The sequence below is a fragment of the Nelumbo nucifera genome, chromosome 6 (genome assembly GCF_055504915.1).
Source record: "Nelumbo nucifera cultivar China Antique chromosome 6, China Antique-T2T, whole genome shotgun sequence".
Classification (NCBI taxonomy): Eukaryota; Viridiplantae; Streptophyta; class Magnoliopsida; order Proteales; family Nelumbonaceae; genus Nelumbo; species Nelumbo nucifera.
The window spans coordinates 882,201-908,846 of NC_142654.1; the positions used below are offsets into that span (position 1 = coordinate 882,201).

Sequence of the window (26,646 nt, forward strand, 5' to 3'; positions counted from 1 at the left end):
AAATAAGGGAATGTTTCAAATATATAGATATTTTAAACATGTTTTGGTATAAAGAATATTATACATTTAATATATATAATTGATGCTAGGGCAAGGTGGGGAATTCCCCTCTCACCCCTGTCCTCGCCCTCGTTCCACCAAGGCAATCTCCATCCCCAACCCCATCAGGTTGGAGAAGTCAGATATCTGATAGGGATAGGGAAAATTTCCATATCCTCACCTCTATTCTAATATCTCGTTTTTTAGTTTGGGCAAATTGTTGAAATCTCCCCTTAACTTTTTGATATAGTTGCAAGTAGACCCACTTTGTTATAATCTTCTAAAAAGGGGCACAAAATGTCTAAAATACCTATATAATTATTATTGATTTTGGTTTCTAAAAAACAATACACATTTTATAAATAACTAAAAATATAGAATTTAAAATTGCAACTTTGCTTTTCAATGATTGATGTAAAGGACAAATTTGAAAAACAAACCAATTTAAAAAGAAAGAGATTGTGAGGGTTTTGGGCTGGCGATTAATATGAGGAAAAAATTTAAAGAATAAACATTTTGATCTAAAATAACTACATTGGTGTTTTGGGACATTTTCATTTCTCTTTTACCTTTTTCCCATTAATCCATGTAGAATAACAACACTATTTGCGCAAGTGTAATTAATTTTCAGTGGAATCAAAGACAAAGAGCCACCGACACGACCCGAGGTGCCGTGCCCCCTTTTCATTTATGCATTGGAGACAACCTGTATCTACTATCAACCACGACGTGGCACGCGGTAGTGACGTCTTCCAGCGTGGTAGTAGCATAATTTTTCCGCTTCCACCTGGCATTTGGATTTGCCAACAATTTTTATTTTATTACTTAATAAAAATCAAGAAATTACCTATATCTCCTAATCATAGTCAAAATTCAATGGACGATACGAGTCTTTTTATCTGCGTCGTACACGTTGCACCAATCTGGTGATTCATTTGTTATCACTTTCTATTTTTGGATGACTCGGTTTGAACGGTCGCGATAATACGATTCAGAGAAATTGGAAATAAAGAAATTCCTTTAATCTAATCATCACCAAGGTCCTTGTCCTGTTGGTGAACAACTGAACATTGACAATAACATAAATCTATGAACTATCTTACCGAATACTAAAATAATTAAAAAAAATACAACTATCTTACCAAGAATAACAATAACATATTAGTTGTGAGATCTCGTGTATATCCATCCTTCTTATTGGTTACTGCGCGTAAAAGTGAATCTAAACCCGGTCGAGAGGAATATACTCTTACTATCTGGATTACCTTACCGGCTACCGCCGGAGCAAAAGTCAGGCTAGTATGAAGTGAACAGTAGCATCTTGGAATAGCGTTGCCATATTTTCGGCCGTGAAATGATTCTTTTTTTGAATCTCAATTAGTCGGTTCGGTTTTGAAGCTTGCTCAGGTTTTAGCTCATGCAAGGCTTAAGCAAGATGCATGTTTTTCTCCTACAGAATACAGACACTGTTGAAACCAAGCTCGAAACGCTGAAACGTGCCAACGCAGATAGATAGAACACTTTCCTTCTAAAAGGAGATACTCGACCTTGAGCGTTGATTGAAGACAAAATTAACATTCTTTGTTACGCGCGCACGCACAGACACAGAGAAAGATTAAGAGATGAAAAGACGGAGAGATTAGATAGAACATTCCTTCGGAAACTGTTAGGGGATTTCTAAGAACACTATTTTTATCCTACCGGTTTTTCTCGGATCTAAGATCAGACATGTCAAGTACAAGAATAAAAGATATTTTGTCCTACTGATTTTTTCTTTTAGAATTTATATCTCTGAATTTGTAATTCAAGTCCCCGAAATCGTGGCCGGAACTTAACAAAAAAAGAAATTGGGCCGGAAAAAAAGGGTATCTGTAAAAAGAAAATTATTTGTCGGAGGGACTTCAGCACAGTAAACAAGAGCGGTTAAAATCTTATTTGCACGATAAGTAGGATTGCAATAGGGGAAAAAGCGAGAGAGGGAAAAAGGTAAGGGAGAGAAAAATCATATAATTTCTCTGACGTTGACGGACGGATCCAAAGTTTTAACTTTTACGACGAAAAATAATTGGAAAGAAATCAAACGAAACAAAGTTCAAGGGAGAAAATTTTGGACCGTTGGTGTGGATCCTACGGCTAGTTCTGATTCAACGAACCAATAAGAGGAACCTTTTGCGAGAGTCCCGTGAATCGTTAGTCGCCGTTAGTTTGTGAAAAGTAACGGCGTGAAGGGGTGGGGATTCTTGATGCTGCTTCAGAGTTATCCTCTGGTCATGGGTTAAGCAATAGAAAATAATAGAAAAACAAGCTAAGACCCTGAATGCGTGTATTGTTTTGGTGAATTATTAAGACTTTCTGTGGTTTTAGATTCTTCTCGCCGTCTGTGCCAGCTTTACTTACATCTGGGTGTATAAAATCAGGAAAAAAAAAAAGAAAAGAAAAGGAGAAAGGAGGAAGGAGGAGGAAGGAAGAGGAGGCTAATGGAGGGGTCTGTTGCTCGGGCACTCTGGCGAGAGACTATGGAGGTTTGGGTTGTTGTGGTCTTCCTTTCTGTCTGGATTCCGGGGTTCGTCAATGGTGCCACAAATGAAACTGATGGTGAGCATTTCGATCCTCTCTTGAAACCTATTTCTGTGGTTCAGTCATTTTTTACTGTCTTTAAGTTTTGGTTTGAAGTCAGGTGTTGGTTGCTTGTTCATGTGTTTGGGCATTGTATGATTATTTAAGGTGCAATGCTTGGTAAGATCTTCATTGCTTTGTTAGTGTGAGCTTGATTTGTGTTTGGATTGACTATGGGGACTGGGTGCTGTTTGTTGAGGTGTGTATATGATATGTTGCATGCTTTTATTTGGTATACTGTCTAGTTTAAGTAGATTTCGAGTTATTGAAATGGATCCTTTTGATCTTATTTTTGTTATTTCGCTTCTTTGATTCTTGCTTTCGAAAGGGGTTCTTTTTTTTTTCCTTTTCTTCCTTTTCTATGTTTTTTAGCTTGTTAAAATTCTGAGATGGAAAGCACGTATTTACTAGATAGAGGAAATAAAATTCCCTTTTTCCCCCTTCTTTCTTGAATGATATCTGGTAGAAGGTAATATTGCGTCTTTGATTATTTTGTCTAAAAAGAGTGATGCCAAGGAGTTAAGCGTTGTTGGTTAGAATTGCTGCTTCTTACATTAGTCGTTTTGTTTCTTTTTGGACCAATGCCAAGGTAATATTGCATCTTTGATTCTTTTGTCTAAAAAGAGCGATGCCAACTTGCCAAGGAGTTAAGCGTTGTTGGTTAGAATGGCTGCTTGTGACATTAGTTGTTTTGTTTCTTTTTGTACGCTGATTCGGTTTTGGTTGCGATTTCTCCAAGGTTGCTAAAATGTTGCAGTTTTTAGTTTCGAGAACGTTTACTGACCTCCTTTCTGTTCTCTTACTATTGGTCCAAAAGATTTCTGGCCTCTGAAAATGGGTCTTGGGTTGTAGATGACGAAGTGCTGCCTTTTGAGAAGACACAGGAGTGACCAAAGAAGTGAAAATTTTCTTCCTGTAGCAAACTAGAAAGCAATTTTTTATATCCTTTAACAGATGAATGCTAGATTGCTTCCATAAGACTATTCTTGTTCTTACATTTTCAATTGGATACCTTGGGCTTTTTAAGAAAAAGGTTGAGATATCAGAGGCAAGAGTTCTGAAAGTAGTAGCATTTTTTTGCATTGGTTATGGTTGCTATGTTGCAACATTGGCGTTTCTTTCTTGTCTCTGGATGACTAACCTTTGGAATTATGAGCCTGGGATTTGAAGATGGATTCCCAGAGTAGTGTTTTATTTGGCTTTGGATGGTTAACCTTAGGGAGTATGAACCTGGGATTTTGTTTTAATAAATTAGAAGTTCTAACAGATAGTAGCAAACTTAGGACATGGTGATCTCTCCTTCTATCATGAAGCTATCTTTATCTCTCCTGCATATAAAAAAACAATAGTCGCTCTTTTTCTTTTTTCTTCCCTGTGCACTGTTTTTCTTTCTTTTCTTTTTGAAGATTTTGTGGATATTTTGTATTCTTTCTATTTGGGTGATGTTCTTGCTACAGTTTCATATTGACAGAGTATGCTTCCTTCCCTTTGATTTATAAATTAAAATTATGCTTTTCTTAAAAATGTTCATGGGATATGTGCACATTATGAATTACGTCCGTGGAACTTGGGTGGTGTCCAGTTTTCCACGTTATAGATATGGAAACCTTCTATCAAACAAGAAGCAGGGAAAACACTAAATTTACAGGTGCATTTGGATTTGATAGTCTGCTGATCCCCATGACTTCTTAAATGCACAGCTTCTGCTCTTAGAATTATGTACAGCAGTCTAAACTCAGCAGCTCAGCTGACGGGTTGGAGCTCAGCTGGTGGTGATCCATGTGGGAATTCTTGGAAAGGCATTACTTGTTCAGGCCAAGCAGTTACAGAAATGTAATTTCCTTTCTTTCTTTTATTTTTATTAGATTGATTATTTTGCTTGATATGGTATGTCTAAGCATCCAACAATTCTGTATTTCTTTCTGATTCTGCTGTTTAATGTTTCATCAGCAAATTATCAGGTCTTGGGCTTACTGGATCAATGGGATACCAACTATCGAGTTTAACTTCATTAACCACCCTGTAAATAGCACACTTCTCTGAAAACCCTTAATTATCTGTTTACATTTTAGTTTAAGCTTGTTGAAATGATTTGCTGAAATTCATACAGAGACATAAGCAACAACTTTCTTGGAAACCAGATACCATATCAACTTCCTCCAAATGTGCAGCAACTGTGAGTTTCATCAGTGTAAACTTTTTCTATTGTTGATTTTTATAGCAACCTTCTGATAAATTTTTCTTTTTTCTTCACCCTTTCTTTCCACTGACCTCAAGTCTGATTTATGATCTGCAGAAACCTAGCTGGAAATTCTTTCAATGGAGGAATCCCGTATTCTATTTCTCAGATGACTTCTCTTAAATACCTGTGAGTCAAATTTGTTCTAGTGGAATTTTCTTCAGTAACTAAGTCAATCTAAATGACTGAAACTAAAGACGCATTTTTTGTATGAATGTAGAAACATCAGTCACAATCAACTTCAGGGCCAACTAAATGACATGTTTGGACAGCTTTCTGCCCTCACCACATTGTAAGCTACAATGATCCTATTTACTTTAGAAAAATATGATAATAGTAATGGGTTCACCATGATATTTGAATATGCAGCATCTTATTTGGGTTTAATTGCTGTGTACTTGTGACAATTATTGATAATAAGACATTCCGTGTTGCATTCGTATTTTTTCCTTGAAGTTTACTGTGGGTTGTGATTTGTAAGGGGCCTCAAAATTTACTTTGGTTTGTGCCAAATGGCATTAGTATTAGTGCAAGCAGGTGGCTTCCCATGCTTTATGCTAAGTCTGATACCCATTGTAAAATATGATTTAAACTTATTCAAACCCAGCAGCTATCATTTTGATTTGGCATTCTCACTGAAGTTCAAAGTTACAAAAGCAATAACAAAATCAAAATTCAGAATAATTACTTAATAATAGTAATAACAATAACACTTTTCTGCTCCAGGGATCTATCTTTCAATTCGTTTACCGGAAATCTTCCTGAGAGCTTTAGCTCTCTTTCAAGTTTGAATACAATGTAAGTAGATAGAGAAAAGGGGTTATCTGATTTTTTTTTTACTTCATAGTAGATCTTGTTTCAATCTTTTGTTACTTATTTATGATCATGCAGGTATTTAGAAAATAACCAGTTTACAGGTCCTATTGATGTCCTTGCAAATCTTCCCCTTGATAATCTGTGAGTAATCCATATTTCCAAAATTGAAAAGCTTATTTGATATTTATTTCTCTTAAAAAGGGTCTCTTTTCATTTGGCTCATCTTATTCTCTCTCTCTCTCTCTCTCAGGAATGTTGCAAACAACCATTTCAATGGATGGATTCCTGAACAGTTGAAAAATATAAAGAATTTGCAGTAAGCATTTTACAGGACCATGACTAATACCTTTATGTGAAATGTTGGTGATTATTTGGATGTGACATTTACTATTTTCATTCCAGAACTCAAGGTAACTCTTGGAACTCAGGCCCTGCACCACCACCTCCACCATATACACCTCCACCTGGTGATCATACCAACCGAAATCACAAATCTGGAAGCAATAGTAACTCATCAGATGGTAGTGGAGATGGGAAAAAATCAGGCATTGGAGCTGGAGGGATTGCAGGAATTGTGATATCAATTTTGGTTGTTGGTGCTATTGTAGCATTCTTTTTGATAAAAAAGAGAACTAGAAAATCCTTCTCAGATGTGGAAAAACATGACACGGATCAGCCTTTTACCCCCCTTGCTTCAAATGAAATTCGAGGTAATGGAGATTCTGGTTGAAATTAAATAAATGGAAATATTTTTTGTTGACTGTTATGTTGTATGAGCAATTGACAATTGCCAATTTTGTCTTGCTGCAATTTGGTCTTGATATTGATATGTGCCATTTTTCCTTTTCCTTCTTTGAGAAAAATAGAGTCTTTGTTCTCCTTGATCAACTTGTAATTTGTTTAACATCCCCAGCTAGGAAAAGGGAAATTTAATGGAACTCATTCATCATTTACCTTATACTTAGTAAATGTATGCATGATAATGGTGTACCACAAGTGCAACCTTACCATACAATTGAGGTACCTTGATCTTAATTTTAATTGTATCCTCATATTTTACTACTTAGAGGGAGACCATTTTTAGCATATACACTAACACTTGTTCTGGTTATTAATTGATCATGTTTTCAGGATATTGATAAAAAATCATGTTTTTGGAAAGAAATCCCTCAATATAGTGTACAAGTTGGGCCTCATATGTATGGGCTTTGTTAAGAGAAATTGAAGCAGAAGGAGCCTAATGACATTCTCAGTTAGGAGTGATAATGGGCTAGATTTGGGCCTTACAGTGTATTTAATACACACATAATTTATTACATTATATATAAAATATATTTTATAATTTATAAAAATAATATAGTGTTATTTTATAATATTCATATATAATATAGTATAATATAAAACAAAACACAGTCACACACACACACACACAGTATATTGTACATATTGTAGGCCAGGCCAGATCTGAAGTATTGAGCTCTTGCCTGACCCTAAAATTTCCGAGCCTGATGTAGGCCTAGGCCTGTGTCGGGGCTAAAAACAAGACTGAGGTCCAAGCCCAGAAGTTGCTGGGTTGGGTTGGTCTGAGTTGGAAATGATCACCCCTATTCTCAATTGAGTCAAGCTGGTTCAAGTCCAACTCAAGCATTATTTTTTAGGTTATGTCTAGCCAGTTTAATTGCAATCCTAGTTGCACCCCAATGAGAGTGGTCAAATTTTGGATTAATTTTTGTTATTTTTAAATGGACTATAAATTAGCAAAAATTAACTTTAAAATTATACACTTTTATTATTTTTTATTAATAAAAAGTTTAAAGTTCATTTTAAAATTAATAAATTTTAATATTAAAATTAATTTTGTTTATTGCTACTAATTTATGTTAACTTTAATTATTTTCAAATGGAATTTAAATTAATAAAAATACTCATAAAACTAATGCATTTATTAATTTTATTGTTTTATTATTTGATTCGTGTTAATTTTTATAATTTGAGCTATAACTGAAATGGATTAAAATTATAATTTTCGTTATTAATTACAATTAATGATTATTAGAAGAATATGTAATTATTTATAAATATAATAACATTTTATAATTAATTATTAATTATCATATTTCACTGTTATTGTTTTATCCTATTTATTATCTATTTTTTCTCATATTAGTATTTTAGATTTTTTTACTTATATTTATATTTAAATTTTAACTTCAATGTTAATATTTTAATTGGGAATATGAGATAGTTTTGGAGAAAATTTAGGAGGGGAAGATGCTTTGGATGTTTGGGAACATGAGATAGTAGAGATTATGTTAAAAACTACAAAATTTTAGAAAATTAGAAAAATAGTGGGGAGATGTTTCAGATGATTGGACAACTGTGTTTTAAGTATATAGAATAGATACTTGACAATGAAGTCTGGACTTTAGATGTTGCCTTTACGAGATTATTTATGCTACTTCAACCGAAAACAGAAAATGTTGAGTATTTTTTTATTTTAGTTTTCTCCCATGTTATCCACCTTAGCCATAGGTTCTAGATGATGCATTATAATTAATAAAATTATCATCTCTAGATATTAATTTATTCTTGTTTCTCTCTCTCTCTCTCTATCTATCTATTTATTAGTTCTAGATAGAGAGAGAGAGAGATTGTAATGCATATGCTTGTGCCATTGCACATTCAATTGCTTACTTGTTACCACTGGTAAATCTTGTTAGTTTCTCATTCATCTTCAAGGACCCTTTTTCACTATTTTAAAGTGTTTCATTCATATTCAATTGCTTACTTGTTACCATTGGCACTTGCTTTTTAGAGATGAAGTCCATCCAGGCTCCACCAGCAGTTAGCACCAAGACATTTGAGACTTCCACACCAATTAACCTTAAACCACCACCTATTGATCGGCACAAATCATTTGATGATGATGACTTTTCGAACAAGCCAGTTATTGTCAAAAAGGGTAATACAGATCCGATAAGTGCCACAGTGTATTCAGTAGCTGATCTGCAGATGGCTACAGGAAGCTTCAGTATAGAAAACCTTATTGGTGAAGGGTCTATTGGACGTGTTTATCGGGCTCAATTTGATGATGGGAGGGTATGATTTCCTTGATCATAAGCTCCCTTTCTTTGTTGTATATTTCCTTTCCAGTTAGCTTCAATATAGAAAACCTTATTGGTTAGAGGGGTCTATTGGACATGTTTGTTGGGCTCAATTTGATGATGGGAGGGTATGATCTCCCTGATGCATAACTTCCCTTTCTTTCTTTGTTGTATATTTCCTTTCCAGTGCTTATTTACCTGATTTATGAGGAAGTAATGGTTGCATCATTTGGCCAGATTTTGTTTTATCTTTTATCTTTTTTTTTTTGCACTGGGGGGGGGGGTGAGGAAGGGGAGCATTCATTATATGTTTCTATTCTGAAAGAAAACCACTTTGAAATTGTTGTCGTTCTACTGAATTTTGTATTCATTGTTCAATTATTTTTTTCTCCTGGGTGTTCCAAGAATATGATGGAAACTTGAAAATAAAATCCCTGCACCCAAGAAGATTGGGAAATAAGGAACCAGTTCAATGGCTTTAATGCTATTATAAGGTTCTATAGTTTCTCTGTTGATAAATTTTAACTTTTATTCTTTTTTATGCTTAGGTTCTTGCTGTGAAGAAGATAGATTCGTCTGTGCTTCCCAACCAATCTTCTGAAGATTTCATTGAAGTTGTTTCGAACATCTCTCGGCTGCACCACCCAAATGTGACTGAGCTGGTGGGTTATTGTTCTGAGCATGGGCAACACCTCCTAGTGTATGAGTTTCATAGGAATGGTTCGCTGCATGACTTCCTGCACCTCTCAGATGAATACAGCAAGCCATTGACTTGGAACACTCGTGTTAAAATTGCTCTTGGAGCTGCACGAGCATTAGAGTAAGTTAACCTCAGATGTGCAATAGATCTTTTCAGTTGTTTAAAAACAGATATTTTAAGTAGTGATGTTTGATTCTAGACCTTTTTTTGGAAACTTGGTATCTTTTACCATAATATGATGGGAAGCCCCCAGAATCACATATTTGGGTCATTGGAGAAAAAAAACCAAATGAAACTTAGCATTTTAGTAGTCCTATACTCCTATATGGTTCTATTTCAACTCTCTGGAAATTCATTTAATTTCTATAATTGCCATTCAACTTAATAATGGTTATGTCAGGCAACAATCATGTAATTGAGTTATCACCTACATACCAAATAAAAAATTTTCACCCGAGTCTATTACCAATTTGTCTGGGTTCTCTTAAGGCCTAGGACTGGGTGCTCCAATGCTTGCTACAAAAGTTCCCAAGGCTTGTAGTCAACTTTTATCGTAGTGATTTTTTTTTTCATTAGGAATCAGTCTCTCTCTCTCTCTCTCTCACTGTAAGGATCATTATGGATGGGATGACTGGTACTTATAAAGAAATTCTATTTAGGTATTTGCATGAAGTTTGCTCGCCATCCATTGTTCTTAAGAATTTCAAGTCAGTGAATATTTTACTGGACATAGAGCTGAATCCTCATCTTTCAGACTGTGGCTTGGCAAGCTTCATCAATGCAGATCAGGTGAGGCTTCATTCTTCCCATAGTTTTACTGCTGGTGGTGGAAAACTGAAATTTCTTTCTCTTTGTTTCTGATTGGTAACTGTAAAGTTTTATTAATGTATAAGAAAAAATGATGTATATACAGTATGTGAAGCATCCCTACAACTTGGGTTGGAAACAATCCACCTGATCCTTTTTTTAATGGTTAACTGATAACTTTATTTATTAATAAAGAATGTTATGCTGTACAAGTAAACCTGGTCCTGCTACCAACTCCTTTACACCCCTTTAATTGTACATGCTAATCAATAGTTCGGTTATCATTCCCCCCGCGGAAAAAAAAAGAAAGGAAAAAAACATTAGCAGTTTGTTTCCTTCTCTTTGAATCCACTGAATCTACACGTCAGCTACCCTATCATCTTGTATCTTTTAGTGTTTCTTTTATCTTCATGGGCCTAGATTGCTGTTTAATAAGTGATTCACAGTAGTGCGGGAATCTCCCTCCATCAAGAGATCTTTGAGATTTAACGAAGAAGCAAGTTTTAAACTATAATGGAGGACCAACTTTTCAGCCTTTAGTGCATCTTCTTTTTTTATGTTGGACCTGATAAAGTGTCACAATCATTCCATTTCCATCCCGAATCACTCCAGCAATGTTTGCTCTGTACCAGAATTTCCTAGCCTACTTCCATCAAAATTTAACTTGAATTGATTCAAGATGGAGGACCTCTTTTGGCGTAGCATCACATTTGAGGAGGTAGAACTCTTGCCTCTAGAGAATGATGAAATTATGAGCTTTGAAAACATTTTTAAGTGAATGAGCAAGTGGGCATCTTTTAACTAACCAGCTAAAATATAATTACAAAAAGTGTCTATATTCCACTTGAAGTGAAAGTTGAGAAAGATAATTAGTTAGAAAAAATGGTATATTTTTCCTTTAGCTCTTTCTATGGGTACATTTATGTCATATAGTGCCTATAATAAAAAGAGAGTTTTGTGCTCTCTATTTTTGGTCTTTTCTCCATGATCAAGTTTCCTTTTTTTTTTCTAAAATTTTCCCTTGAAAATTGTTTATTTCTTCTCTTCCTCTAGAAAATTTTGTGAGTGTGGTGTGCTATATCTCACTGCATTTTTGTTTCTCTCATACTCCTACTTTCATCCCTATTTTCATTTTTCTTCTTGGTGTATGTGGTGTTACATGCACACGAAACAGTAATTTGTAGTATGCACAAATGTTGAACCTTTATTAGCTTCTTTTTCATTCTCTCCTTGGTGATCTACTAGACACAATATGTGCAACATGGGCTACTGCAGCCAATCATGGATTAGCACGTCAGTTCTAAATGGATGTATCAGCAACTTACATGTTCACTTCCAAGTTCCAACTGGGTGTAGTAACCCATGCTACAATCTTGTTTCTAGGAAGACCCCAACTACACTTCTACTCCTCATCAGTTGCCACAACTTAAAAATTAAAAATTGAAAGAAAATAGGATTGCTAATGGTTTGATTCTACGCAACCGTTCAAACTGAACCAAATCAATTATATCGGTTTTGGTTCTTTGATTTTTTCCCTATTAATAATTGGACCGATTCTGGTTCTTGCTTGTTACGAAGCAGTTCGGACCTGAACCGATTATTGTCTTAATGGTATATAAAGATTTCTTAGTTTTTTTTGTAATTTTTATTATATTATATGTCTAAGATGGTAAATTTGATAGGTAAGATGATTTTAATTAAAAACACTTGATTTATTATTAACACATAAATGATTTACTATTTTACTGTCATTTTTATTGAGGTTATATTATCAGAAATCAAGTTTTATGTTATAATTTACATAAATAATTATAACTGTCATTATAATCTGGGCACCTTTGTGATTGTGTATAATCTCTCTACTAATGGTTACTTGTATCTCATGTAGTTCTGATTTGTTTTTAAAGAGTGAGGCTGCAGCTTGAGCCTCTCTCTGGGCTTATTTGTAACAGATCTTTCTTTCGAGTAATGAATTAAGTTTCAATTATCAAAAAAAGAAAACTCAGTATAATTTGGTTTGTCGGGTCAGACCCGATTATCCCAATTATTAATTAGGATGGTTCTAGGTGTATGTTTTGTTTTGATTAATAATTGGTTTGGGACTGGGACACCCTGTCCCGACCCAGACCTGACCCGTTGACAGCCCTATGTCTTCGTTATTAGTTCAAACTACTCAACTAAATTGTGCCCTTAAATAAAAGTATTAACTTTACCTTTCAAATATATATTCTGAAATTGGCTATTATGATTCGGCCTGCCCTTGAGTTCTGTTAGTCTGATAACAGCCAAGAAGAGAGAAGAAGAAAGAAGAAAGAAAGAAGAAAGAAAGAGAGAGAGAAAAGAGGAGAAAGGGAGAGAAGAAAAGTCTGGTTCGAATGAGAGAAAAATTACCTCTCCCATTTGACCAGGCATGTTTTATATTACTAACATAATGGAAAAGACACATGTGCCCTTACTTAAGTGAGGGACACTAGTTCTAATATAATATTACAGATCAACAACCTCAACATAAGTATAAAGATAGAAATATCCCTACACTAACACTCCCCCTCAAGCTGGTGAGTATATATCATATAATCCCAGCTTGTTACATATGTAGTCCACTCTTCCCCGACTCAACCCTTTAGTAAATAAGTCTGCCCACTGGTTCCCTGTGTTAACATATGTGGTGTCTATCACTCCATTCAGCACCTTCTCTCTCACAAAGTGACAGTCAACCTCTATGTGCTTGGTTCTTTCATGAAACACCGGATTAGAAGAAATATGAACTGCAACTTGATTGTCACAATAGAGCTTCATTGGAGTGTTAACATTGTATCCTATCTCCTGTAGAAGGTTCCTTAGCCACACTAATTCACAAGTAGTATGTGCGATAGCTCTATATTCTGCCTCTGCACTGCTTCTCGCCACGACTGTCTGCTTCTTACTTTTCCATGTCACCAGATTACCCCCAAGAAAAGTGCAATAGCCTGTGGTAGACCTCCTATCAAACATAGAACCGACCCTGTCAGCATCAGTATATCCTTCTATTTCAAGTTTTCCACCACTTTTGTATATCAAACCACGACTAGGAGCCCCTTTTAAATACCTCACAATTCTTAGAACCGCATCCCAATGATGAACCAGAGGTTTCTGCATGAACTGACTTACCACACTAACCACAAATGAAATGTTTGGCCGAGTAATGGTTAGGTAGTTCAGTTTACCTACAAGTCGCCGGTATCTGCCAGGGTCTTCAAACACTTCACCCATATCACTGCTCAGCTTAGTATTTGTTTTCATAGGTGTTTCAGCTGGTTTAGCACCTAACAAACCTGTTTCCTCCAGCAAATCAAGCACATATTTCCTCTGACACAAATTAATACCATGCTTAGACCTTGCTATTTCTATCCCCAAGAAACATTTCAATTTACCAAGGTCCCTTGTTTGAAAATGTTCCTATAGAAAAGTCTTCAACCTGTCAATGCCCATTTTATCATTCCCGGTAATAACAATATCATCTACATATACCACCAATAGGATTTTTCCTGCCTGAGAGTTATGACTGAAGACAAAATGATCAACTAGGCATTGTTTCATACAAAACTTTTTTACCACCTCACTAAACCTACCAAACCATGCTCGAGGAGACTGTTTAAGCCCATAAATAGCCTTCTTTAATCTGCATACCTTACCATCCTCCCCTTGAGCAACAAACCTCGGCGGTTGCTCCATATAGACCTCTTCGAGCAAATCACCATGCAAGAAAGCATTCTTGATATCAAGCTGATAGAGGGGCCAATCATACATAGCAGCAACAGAGATCACAACACGAACCGAGCCTATCTTAGAAACTGGGGAGAATGTCTCTGTGTAGTCAATACCATAGGTTTGGGAGTACCACCAATCTAGCTTTCAGGCGCTCTACACTACCATCAAGTAAATACTTAACAGTATAAACCACTTACAACCGGTAGCCTGCTTCCCGGGAGGAAGAGTGGTGAGGTCCCAAGTATGATTATGAGTTAGAGTTGAGAGTTCTTCTTCCATTGCACGACACCACCCTGTAGAGGCAAGGGCTTCCTGGACATCCTTAGGGACAACAATTGAGGATAACAAAGAGATAAACTAGCGATGGGAAGCGGAAAGGTGAGTGAGTGAAACATAATTAGAAATAGGATGAAGGGTACAAGTGCGTTTACCTTTCTGCAAGGCAATGGGAAGATCAAGATCAGATACTGGGTTTGGGGCTGGTGTAGAGACAACTACCGGATCTGTCGACGTTGATGGAGTTGGAGGAGTAGCAGCCGGTACATGTGGGCGATGTGTATACACTTGACGGATAGGTGGCCGTTCAACAAGTGGTGGCACTGGAGGCAAGGACTTGGTCACAGCTAGAACAAGGGGAACAGAATCCGCAACTGGAAGTGGAAGAGGAGGAGGTGATGAGGAGGAAGAAGCATCACCGGACCCCAAGAAAAATGGAGTAGACTCAAAGAAGGTAACATCAGCACACATAAAGGAACGTCGAGAACTAGGATGATAACACTTATACCCTTTCTGGGTCCGGGAATAGCCAAGGAAGATGCACTTAATGGATCGTGCATCTAACTTATCCTTCCCGGGGCCCAGATTATGGACGAAGCAGACACACCCAAAAACCTGAGGAGAAAGATGAAACAGAGACAAGGTGGGAAACAAGGTAGTGAATGGGGAATGACAATCAAGGATAGACGTGGGCATCCGATTAATCAAGAAGCAAGAAGTAAGCACCGCATCACTCCAAAAGGGTTTGGGAACATTCATGTGATGCACGAGGGATCGAGCTGTTTCCAAAAGATGATGATTTTTTCTCTCAACCACCCCATTTTGTTGTGGGGTGTAGGTACATGAAGTCTGATGTATAATGCCATGTTGGTCCAAGTATTCTTGAAATGATGAAGAGAAATACTCACGACCATTATTGGAACGAAAAATTTTAATGCGAACACCAAATTGGTTGCGAATCTCAGCATAAAATTTTTGGAAGATGGTAAGCAATTCACTCATTTCTTTCATTAAATAGAGCCATGTCATCTTTAAATAATCATCAACCAAAATGACAAAATATCTATATCCATAGTATGACATCACTTTATAAGGACCCCAAACATCTGAATGAACCAAAGAAAAAGGACTCGACACACGGTTATCAACCCTAGGACTAAAGGGAAAACGATGATGTTTCTCCAACTGACACGACTCACAATCTAAAACAGAAAGTTGACTCAACGAAGGAACCAAAGACTTCAAAACTTTCAGCAAAGGATGACCAAATCGACAGTGCCACTGGAGAGGAGAGAGAGATGAATGGAGAGCTGTTGATGTTCTTCCACCACCGTCAAGATAATACAATCCATAAACTTCATGCCCTCTACCAATCTTCATCCCCGTCTTGAGATCCTGAAAAACACACGAAGAAGGGTAAAAAGTAATAGAGCAATTGAGTGACTTGGTCAACTTACTAACAAACATAAGGTTAAACGAAAATTTAGGGACATACAAAATTGAGGATAAAGATAAGGGGGTCATGTTAACATTGCCAATACCACAAATGGAGGATGTGGAACCATTAGCAAGGGTAACGGATTGTGATGTTGAGCAATGAGAGAGGGAAGAAAACACACCTGGAGTTCCAGTCATGTGATCGGAGGCTCCAGAGTCAATAATCTAGGGATTGGGTGTGGATGCCAAACAAGCCATACCTGAGTGTGCGAAAGTAGCCGTGTTCTGCTAAGATGTGAATTGGACAAACCTCTCATACTCATCACGGGAACACTCACCATCTCCTTCCTGGGAACATTTGTGGATGTAGGAGGCGTCTGATCAGCTGAACGACTCTCCTGTTTGAAACTGGTGTCACTAGTCATGGCATGATTGGCCCAAGTTGAGGGTGGACCATGCAAGTCATAGCAATAATTAATGGTATGTCCATCCATACCACAATGAGCACACCTCCTCGGACCCGAGCCACGTCCTCTGCCACGGGCTCCCCCTGAATTTCTACCTCTAGTACGACCACCACCACGGTTATATGTAGGTCCACCACCACCACTCCGGCCATATATCGGACCACTGCTACCACCACGGCCAGACTGAGCTCCCCGAGCTCCACCTCTAACACCACGACCCCTTGATACTGCAAAGGCTGATCTATCAGAAACATTAGAGTTCTCAGTAGATCCAATGGATGTCCTCCGAAGTCGAGCAAACACCTCTTCTAAGGAAGGGAGAGATGACCCTCCTAGTATCTGAGCCCGCATTGGTTCATACTCAGATTTCAGCCCCACCAAAAATCGAGTCACATCAAGCTGTTCTTTCTGTTGTTGCTGAATTTTGACATTAGAAGTGAGGGGGTGATAAACATTCAACTCATTATGTGTTTCTCATACTAGCATGGTACTCCTCAAGACTCTGATTGCCCTGTTGCAGATTAAAGTATTCTTGATACAACTGATATACTCTGGTTGTATTGTCTTGACCAGAATACGATTTCTTAGCATGGTCCCACACATCTTTGGCAGTGTCAAGAAACATGAAATTTACACTAATCTTGGGTTCCATACTGTTCCATAACCACGTAATAATCTGTGCATCCTCTTGTTCCCAATCATCATACTCATGAGAATCAGTGGAGGGTTTCTCCTCCCTTATGTGTTTCACCTTCTTCTTTGCCTTCAAAAAATCTTCTACAGATTTATCCCAAGGTACATAATTCTCTCCATTCAGTTTAATGGAGGTCATTTGAACATTCAGGTGGTCAGTAGGTATCATCACATTAGATTTGCTATCACTGCTATCTCCCATTGCTGAATTCTGTTATTACTAAATTCGGCACACTGCACACTACTTGATCACACTGGTTTCAGCACTTGTTATTGCTGAAGATTGCACTGTTTACACCACAAACCCTACCCCATGACTACCTGAAATCTCACCACACTATATGAGGACCACTCCCCCTTCGAATCACACAAAAAACAGCATAAACCCTAGCACACTACAGTGAAATCCCACCATACGATCTGAAACATACTTCCTATTTGATTCATAACAAAAATATGCATAGAAATCTCTTACCTCATCACCCGAAAAACAAACCACACAAAAAGAAAATCAGACCACACAAGACACCCACTGCACCACACGAATCAGCCCTCTTCTCTTCATCGATTAGGGGAGGGCTTCTTAGAAACCACAGCAACCAACCATGAACAGCACAACTGGAGGCATAGGGACCTCCAAGGGAAGAGGGCAACCACTTCTTTTCAGCTCTTTCCCTCATCTCCAATCGATGGCAGAGAAATTAAGAGAAAACCCTAGATTGAGTGCACAGAAAACAGAAATCCGGGCAGATCCGAGTTGCTTAGTTGTGCTCTGATACCATATTATGATTTGGCCTGCCCTTGAGTTCTGTTAGTCTGATAACAGCCAAGAAGAGAGAAGAAGAAAGAAGAAAGAAAGAGAGAGAAAAGAGGAGAAAATGAGAGAAGAAAAGTCTGGTTCGAATGAGAGAAAAATTACCTCTCCCATTCGTCCAGACATGTTTTATATTACTGACATAATGGAAAAGACACATGTGCCCTTACTTAAGTTTGGGACACTAGTTCTAATATAATATTACAGATCAGCAACCTCAACATAATTATAAAGGCAGAAATCTGATTATCATGATGGAAAGCTTTGTTTCCTTTAGGTATTCTCTTGCTCATTGACTTTACTTCCTGTTATGATGTTATGACTCTGTTGGTGTGAAAATTTTAATAAATTCTCATGCAACATAATTCACTCAATCAAGTGATTGAGTTTTTTTTTTTATTTTGGGTAAGGCCCACTCAAGGAATCATACGGATTGTTCCCCTTAATTTACATCCCCACAAGAAAGTAGAGAACACCTTTTGATTCTTACTTGGAGAAATGAATGCATAGAACAAAAGAAAAGAACAATAGGGTACTTAAAAAAAAACTTTTCATTTGCGTTTCTTTTACATCAAGTGTACAAGAATGAGAAGAAAGAAAAAGAAAATACAATTGAGAAACTATACAACAATACATTTCTCTTTTCTTTTTGATACAAATAATATTTCTTTCTCACTCCTTTCTTCACAATAAGCTATAGTCAATCAAATGAAATTCTGACTGTAGACAGCCTTAATCCTTGGATTTTTGCATACAAAAAGGGAACCGTAGTCAATCAAACTGAATATTTGATTGTAGACGGGTTTTATCCCTCTTCTCTTCATTTTCATTTGAAGGGAACCATAATCAGCCCTTGAGAATTAGACTGTAGATGGTTTAATCCCTAACTTTGTCTCGAAAGAGGGATCATAATCAACCAAGTAGAGGCACTTGGTTGTAGATGGTTTATCTCTCTATATTTCCTTTCTCAAAAGTGAAAATAAAAGAGAGAGAAAGAAGGATACATAGCAGAAGACATATATAGGAAGTATTCATAGAGAGGACTTTCTTTTTTCTACTTGTATTAGTGAGACTTTTCCTTCCCTGCCTTCCCTTGAGCGCTTCTCTTTTCTTCTCTTTACCTTTGCTTTTTTTAAGAATCTCTTGAGATAATTTTCTCCGAAGAGTGGCTCCGTTCGTCTCTAGCTTTTCCCCTTAAGGAGCTTAAATAGGGAGTAGTTATGTAACTACCTCCTCCTCCTAGGTGAAGGACACCTGTCCCTCCCACTTAAAAGAGAGGGAACTCCCATATGGGATACTTTTTTATAGATTTGATAATTTGGCTAGCAGACTAGCCAACCCACTTATTTGGGTTATTAAATTATTAAATATTATTTGGATTAAAAAAATGCCTTCAAGAGACTCCATGCAAATTAATTTGATTTGGGCACACCACACCAAGACGAATTCGGATTAGCTGAATGCTTTGGCTGTTCAGCAGGATGTGGAACCAATGATGAGGTTCCATGCCAATAATAAATTCACGAGCCCCACTGTGAAAGGTGCAGACCCCATGTATTTTATTACTGGTGTAGAACCTTATCATTGGTTCCACAGCCAAAGTGTTCAGCTAAACCTTGCTCTACCACGACTGATTTAATATGATATGGGCACACCACATGTGATTTAATTTGATATGGCCACATCATGAGTGATTTAATTTGATATTGCCACACCACATTTTGCACATTTTTGCACCTGACATGGATGGGGTATTGATAGAAACATCAAATATAGCATGTTGAAACACTTAACTGTTAGGGTTTATTACTTAAATATACCCTATGATTTTCAAAACTACTCACAATGTAGAGAACACTGATGTGGACCCCACTGCTGTGGTCCCCACTGTGTTCGTATGGCAGCATAGCATATGTTTTGTTAATTATGTCAGTGTTAGTTGGTAGTTATTGGTAGTTATTTCAGTTTGTTGTTACAGCTTGTTATTTCAGCTTTATTATTAGTTTATTTGCCATGTAAGCAATAAGGGCAATTCAGCCCTTTTACAATTAGTCAACATATATAAATATTAAGAGTGGGTCGGCAGATCATTAAGATCAACCCTCTCTTCTCTAAATCCCTTCGTGTGCTTCTACTTTTCTCACTCTCTTATTTTCTTCTGAAATCTTTTCTTTTTCTTTTCGAATTCAAGACGGATTGTAGTCTTGATCGACTACTCACAATATACCTTTTAAAGTATTCAACTGTCAAGATTGGCAGAAAAAGGGAAAAAAATACCCTTAGTTGTTCTTTAAATTTTCAAAATATACTTGCACAGCAAATTTATCACTTCTGAAGATATAATGTCAGGGATCTATTTGGGCACCTTAACCAAGAAAACATGATAAGCCCAATAGATTCTTTTGAGTCCTTAGTTGGAAGCTGATAATTCAAAGACACAATTCTGTAACCTGTAAACCTCTAGGAGGTGGGTTGAGCAAGAATGGATGGCCAACAGTGGAAAGTTTGCAAGTTTGCTAATACTACAATATGTACGTGGGTTGAGGTCTATTTGCAAGTTCACAATGTTGCTGAATAGATTTTCCATCTCTAATCACTCCAGCAATCCTTGCTATACTAGAATTTCCTAGCCTGCTTCCATCAAAATTTGACTTGAATTGATTCAAGCTGGGAAAATGTGAAAAATAAATGGTTACTGTCCTTGTCAAAGATGAGGTAGTTATATCATTCCATCCCCTCATATTATCCACCTAATCCATTTTAATTGCATAATACATAAATTGAGCGCACAAAAAGAAAAAAAAAATCATGTTCTATCCACCCCTTGCATTGCAAATCCATCTGCTAGACTGTTTGCTGACTGTTTAACCCAGCAAAACATTACTTCCAATTCCCTTGCCAAGTGCTTAATTTCTTTTCTGACTTGCCTATGTTTTTTCTTTTTTGATAATTTTCTGACTTGTCTATGTTGCCATATTGCTTGTCTGTTATTAACCATCCAGGTCACTGCCACCTTTCAATCTCCCTCTACCATTAATTTGTTAAGGTGCATCGATCTTTACATTTTCAATCCATGCAGGAATTCTACTACTTCATCTCTTAGTGAGTCTTTTTTTTTGATAGGTAAGTTCAATTTCATTAGAAATGTCAATATGTACAGCACTACAAGCATCCCAAGAGAGGTGAGAGTTTCACCTCTCAAAATAGACACAATACAAATAAGGATTTACAAATTACAACTGAGCCCAATATAACTGATTCGTAGAGGTGTAAAATGGGCCGTGCCGCCCTCCCCTGGGGTAACTTGGGGGGTTGGCCCGGCACAGCCCAAGCCGGTGCGGGCCCGTGCCGTACCTCGGGCCGGGCTGGTCCGTGGGCCAGTCCAGGCTGTGGACCGGGCCAAAGCTATTTATTTAAAAAAATTGAAAAAAACTTAAAATTTTAATTTTATATGAATTTTGATGTATACAATGGCTTATATATACAATAATTAAATAAATTAGTATAATAAAATTGAAAACAATTGTTTATTTTATTAATATATTATATACTATATCATTATATAATTGTAATTTATATAATATATTATATATAAATATATAAAATATATAAATATTATATATATAAAATATATATAAATAATATATATGGGCCGTGGGCGGCACGGCCCGCTCGGTCGTGTCATGTCGGCCCCGCCTGCGGACCTGAAACCCCAGGCCCAGCACGGCCCTCATGATCGTGCCGGGCTTGGCACGGCCCATGGACTGTCGTGCTGGGCCGGTCCAAATCCGTGTCGGGCCACAGGCGGCATGGCCCAATTTACACCTCTACTGACCCGTATTGGTCCCTTGCTTTGCTAGCACATCAGTAAGCCCATTAGCTGACCTCTCCCACCGAACATTTAGTGTCAAATCACAGGTCAACCATATAAACTTCTTAATTCCATCTCTATACACCCAAACAATAATCTGTGGCTTCTGCAGCCCACCCTTCTACTACCTTAGAGTGTCCTTTACAGTCAACTTATTCAAGTTTAATTTTCTAGCTATCTGTAGCCCTTGAATCACTACCAAGAATTCAGCCCTAATTGACTCCCCCACACTCGTTTGGTTCAAGAATAAGGCAACAATATGTCTATCTTTATTTCTAAAAACTCTCCTATTCTTGAGGGACCTAGATTGTCAAGATTTGTTCTTGTCAAAGTTTAACTTGATGAAATCTTCAGCCTGAGGTGACCAATGAGAAGGTGGCCAGATCAAATAAACTGCTAATGTTTGTAGGCAAACAGAGAGGAAAAACACCTGCAACAAATGAATAGGTAGGTGGTAACAACTCTCTTCGATGGCCTTGTAAAGAGTGCACCATTTAGGGGACACAAAGAAAAGGTTTTCTTTTCTAAAATTATCTAGGGTGTTGATTTTCCCATGAAACTCTTCCCAATAAAAGGCACTTTAGGGGGAATTGGAGTGCACCAAATTTCCTTGTAAGGGAAAGGTTGAATTTGTGAGGAAAAACACAGAATTAAAAAAGGAAGCACAGGTGAACAGACCATTAGGATGGGGGGCCCACACATTATCTGTCAGATGAAAAGTTCAAGATACACTCACTCCAAGGTTAGCAACAGATCTTCAACCTCCTCAAATTCATCATTTAGTGACTCTCCATGCCCAACGGGACCTGAGCATAGAGAAAACATGTTTCCATCTCTAAGCTTGTCTCCAATGCTCGATGGTCTTAGGTTCCCAAGGCAACAAACATCAAAGTTTGATTTGAAGTAGGCAATTATGGGTGGCCAGCATTGCAACTAAATCACTCTTCTTGTGATTGAAGAATAAGATACTACTTACAATCCCCTAATTATGTTGTCCATTGAATATGAATAGAACTAATTTCTTGGTCTTCATCCAAATGCATCACTCTTGCTACCATACTCTCAATGGTTGCTTACTTGTACGTTCCTTCCCATTAAAGATTCTTGCATTTTCACCTTCCGAATTGTCCAACTAATCTCTGCCCCTGTACATTGCAACATAATCTTTGATCCTCCCTTTCTTGTTGAAATGAAAATGCCAAGTTAAGTAGGTTTTGTTACATGGATCCCAAATACTAGCAATTAGCAAGTGGTAAGCAGTTTCCCCACTTGCATAGCAAAGGATGCACACATGAGGGGAGAACACCAAGGTCTTTGTTTTTTATGAATACCACAAGTGTTAATCTTCTCATGAAAACCTTCTGGCAAAAGGCCCTACCTAATTTGGAAGCATTGATATTCCAAATTTCTTTAAACAAAATAGGTTGCAAGGTTAAAGGAGAGGTAAAAATGTACATAGAAAAAGGAAGCAGAAGAGAAATTATTTTCTACAGCCAAAGGATTAGGGAACCAAATACGTTTATCTTGATTGGTCACATCTGAGAAAGTATTTTCTACAGTCTTCAGGAGTTCTAAGGCCTTGCAATCCGACAACTTTGCAACTTTTTTTTTTGATAGATAACAACTTTGCAACTTTGCAACATATTCTTTTACCTATTAACCCTAGTTTCTTAGCTTTGTTTGATGGCTTGGAACAAAATAAATTTAAAGGGTCGCACCTATGCGCCTTTTATCATTTTATAAAATATAATTCTATATTTTTACATTTTCACAATCTTTCCCCATGTCTATTATTTTTACAATATTTCTGTACAACATTTTCAACATGTTTCCTATATTTGAATGACTAATATTTCCAGTGACACCAACATTTTAAACCTTGGGCGATACTAATGTTGCTCTAGCAGATCATTCAACATTCCATCCATTTCCATTCCTTAGCCTCCCATGCATGCTTACCACCACTCTATGCCAATATTTGTCTGGTTCCATAGGTAATCTTGTAACCATTTCCCTAAACCAATCCCCAATGATTCTTCCTTATTTCTCACTTCTGGTTCTCACAATAACCCCTTTATATTGTTGTTGTTATTTTGCCACCAATGCAGGGATTCTAAATACAGAATAAACTATCTTACATGTGTAGATGGAATTATAGACAATGAAATAAATTTGTGCCACACCTCCCATAGGCTAGTCCTACTACCAGATTACATGTAGAGTTTAAAAAAAAGAAAGCAGAGTAGCCATTTAACTCAGATTGTACAATTGAGCCCAATACAAGTGAGTTCTTTGTACCCCTTGCTTAGCTAGACCATCTGCCAGGCTGTTGGCAGTTCTCCTCAACCATTTAACTCAGATTGTCGTGTCCTTTGAGAGCCATTTAAATCGCTTGAATTCATTCCTCAGATGCCATGTCACCCCTCCTCTCCCTTCTTCAGCCAGTTCACAACAGTTCTCGAGTCACCCTAGATGATCAGTCTATCAATACCCAGATATTGCAGTCAATAGTTCTTTTTTTTTATCAATAACACTTTCATTAATTCATCAGTAGAAAATTTACAAGTGGAAGACAAACACACTTATCTTCCAAGAGTCGCAAAGAACTTCAAGAAAGGAAAAAAGAAAATACAAAGATACAAAGACACTAACGTTACAGCTTAGCCCAAAACAAAGAATCCCTTTCTGCCCCTTGTTTTGCTAAACAGTCAGCTAGGGAATTAGCTGATCTTTTAATCCAACATGTCTTAACTTCCATCTCCCGCACCAGCCATTTGAATTTCCTCTTCTCATTATTATACTTCCATAAATGTCTTAACATGTTCAATTCCTTAGTTTTCCGGACTCCTTCCATAACTGCACATATCTCAGCTCTAAAGGAGTCACCCACTCCAATTGGGCCTGAGAACATAGCAGAGATGACCCCATTTTCATCCCTAAAAACACCCCCGATCCCCGATTGTCCTGGGTTTTCCCTACTACATCCATCAAAGTTTAATTTCAATAATCCATTGGGTGGGGGGGGGGGGTCCAAGCCACACTCATTACTGACTTGGTCTGCATGCAATTTGCAATTTCACCCCACTTCCTCAACATGTCATCCACAGTGTAATCTGTGAATATTTCCAAAGATTTCAGCCACTGTACCGCCCTAAAATGTATGATAGCCCTCAGATCTGCTATTCCTCTCTGAGTTTCTGAGAATATCCTGGAGTTTCTTTCTTTCCACAATGTCCAACATACTGCAGCCCTTAGTCCTCTCCACATTGTCCTTCCCCTTTTTAACTGTCACCTGAAAAAGGAAGGGGAGAAAAGGCCCTGCATGTCTGATGGGGGATTCCAGCTGCATCCAAATAAGGAGAAAGCCCAATCCCACAATGACCTCGCGAAGTGGCAAGACACCATTAGGTCCCAATTATAAAGTTACGATGTTTCCTTCCTCATCCCTAATGACCCCTCCTATGCCTGAGGGGCCTGGATTACCCACACATCTCCCATCAGAATTTTGATGGGCTGATGTTTGAATCCAATTGAAAGTTGCCTTCAGCTCCCTATACAATTGTTGCACTTCTCTTCCAAAAGCCATCATGCCACATCACCTTGTTCTGCAGGTCCTGATTATAAAGTTAAGATGTTTCCTTCCTCATTCCTAATGACCCCTCCTATGCCTAAGGGGTCTGGATTACCCACACATCTCCCATCAAAATTCAGTTTTGATGGGCTGATGTTTGAATCCAATTGAAAGTTGCCTTCAGCTCCCTAGACAATTGTTGCACTTCTCTTCCAAAAGCCTTCATAGTTTTTCATCCTTTCCATGACCACCTTCGAGTCTCCTTACACCACCATATCACCATAGTTTAGAGTGCCAATGCATGTGTATGGAAAAATCATGTCAAGGAAATCATTCTCACTGATGATTGGGAATTTTAAGAACCCCAGTCTACCAGTTTCATTGGTTTTGAGGTCTGGATTTGGTGTCCGTTACAATTTTTTGGTTGTTATTAGCTTTTCCTGTCAATGGTTAGGGTTGGGGGGTTCTACTTCTGACATCTACCCCATCTCTTTTTGGCTTTTGCAGGCACTGAACCATAATGCGGGGTCTGGATACGATGCTCCTGAGGTTGCCATGTCTGGCCAGTATACTCTTAAGAGTGATGTGTACAGCTTTGGAGTGGTTATGTTGGAGCTTCTTACTGGTCGGAAACCATTTGACAGGTAAAACTTGAATAGTCATTTAACTATTTTTCCTGTAAATAGATTTGCTCATATTTCCTTGTCCCTAACTATTACTTGATGCTTCGGACAGCTCAAGGCAGAGATCTGAGCAATCTTTGGTTCGATGGGCAACACCTCAGCTCCATGACATTGATGCTTTGGATAAAATGGTTGACCCAGCACTTAAAGGACTGTACCCTGCCAAATCTCTTTCTCGGTTTGCTGACATCATAGCACTGTGTGTCCAGGTAAGATGTTAGGAAGTATATCAATCAGAAACTGAGAGATGTGATCTCATGTTATCATCGTTATTGAATGCTACCATTTGTACCCTACAGAGCCTTGATTTTTCTGATATCTTGAAATCATGCTTATTATGCAGCCGGAACCAGAATTCCGACCACCTATGTCTGAAGTCGTGCAAGCATTGGTTCGGCTAGTGCAGCGAGCAAACATGAGCAAGAGAACAACTGGAGATGAACAAGGAGGATCTCGACGAGCAGATGAACCAGACGTACAGGATTACACGTTTTAAGTTGCACACAGTCCGATCCTTGGCGAGTGCTGTGTTTTGGTTGCTTTGATTACAGAATGAAAAGGGGACTTATTGTCTTCAACTGGGAAGGGTAGCGATGGAAGTTATTATTTTTCCTTGCAAGAGTGTCCAAAACAAAGCAAGTTTCCATGGATGTTTTTTTTCTTTTTTGTAATTAAGCATCTATATTTTTGTATCTTCTATTAATTAGATTCCCTACAATCCTTTTTATAATCACCAACAGGAAAATGCTGGACCATTTCTAGA

General features: G+C 37.6%; 1 protein-coding gene across 1 annotated transcript; it reads left to right on the plus strand.

Annotated features, from left to right (window-relative positions):
* Positions 1–2,312: 2,312 nt before the first annotated feature.
* SRF6 (STRUBBELIG-receptor family 6) lies at positions 2,313–26,646 on the plus strand. Its single transcript, XM_010275491.3, has 16 exons — positions 2,313–2,634; positions 4,356–4,488; positions 4,606–4,677; positions 4,766–4,831; positions 4,952–5,023; positions 5,115–5,186; positions 5,621–5,692; positions 5,786–5,851; positions 5,961–6,026; positions 6,113–6,420; positions 8,526–8,809; positions 9,363–9,634; positions 10,174–10,303; positions 25,708–25,844; positions 25,936–26,092; positions 26,227–26,646. The coding sequence occupies exons 1-16, from the start codon at positions 2,517–2,519 to the stop codon at positions 26,377–26,379; spliced, it is 2,178 nt and encodes a 725-aa protein (XP_010273793.1). The 5' UTR covers positions 2,313–2,516; the 3' UTR covers positions 26,380–26,646.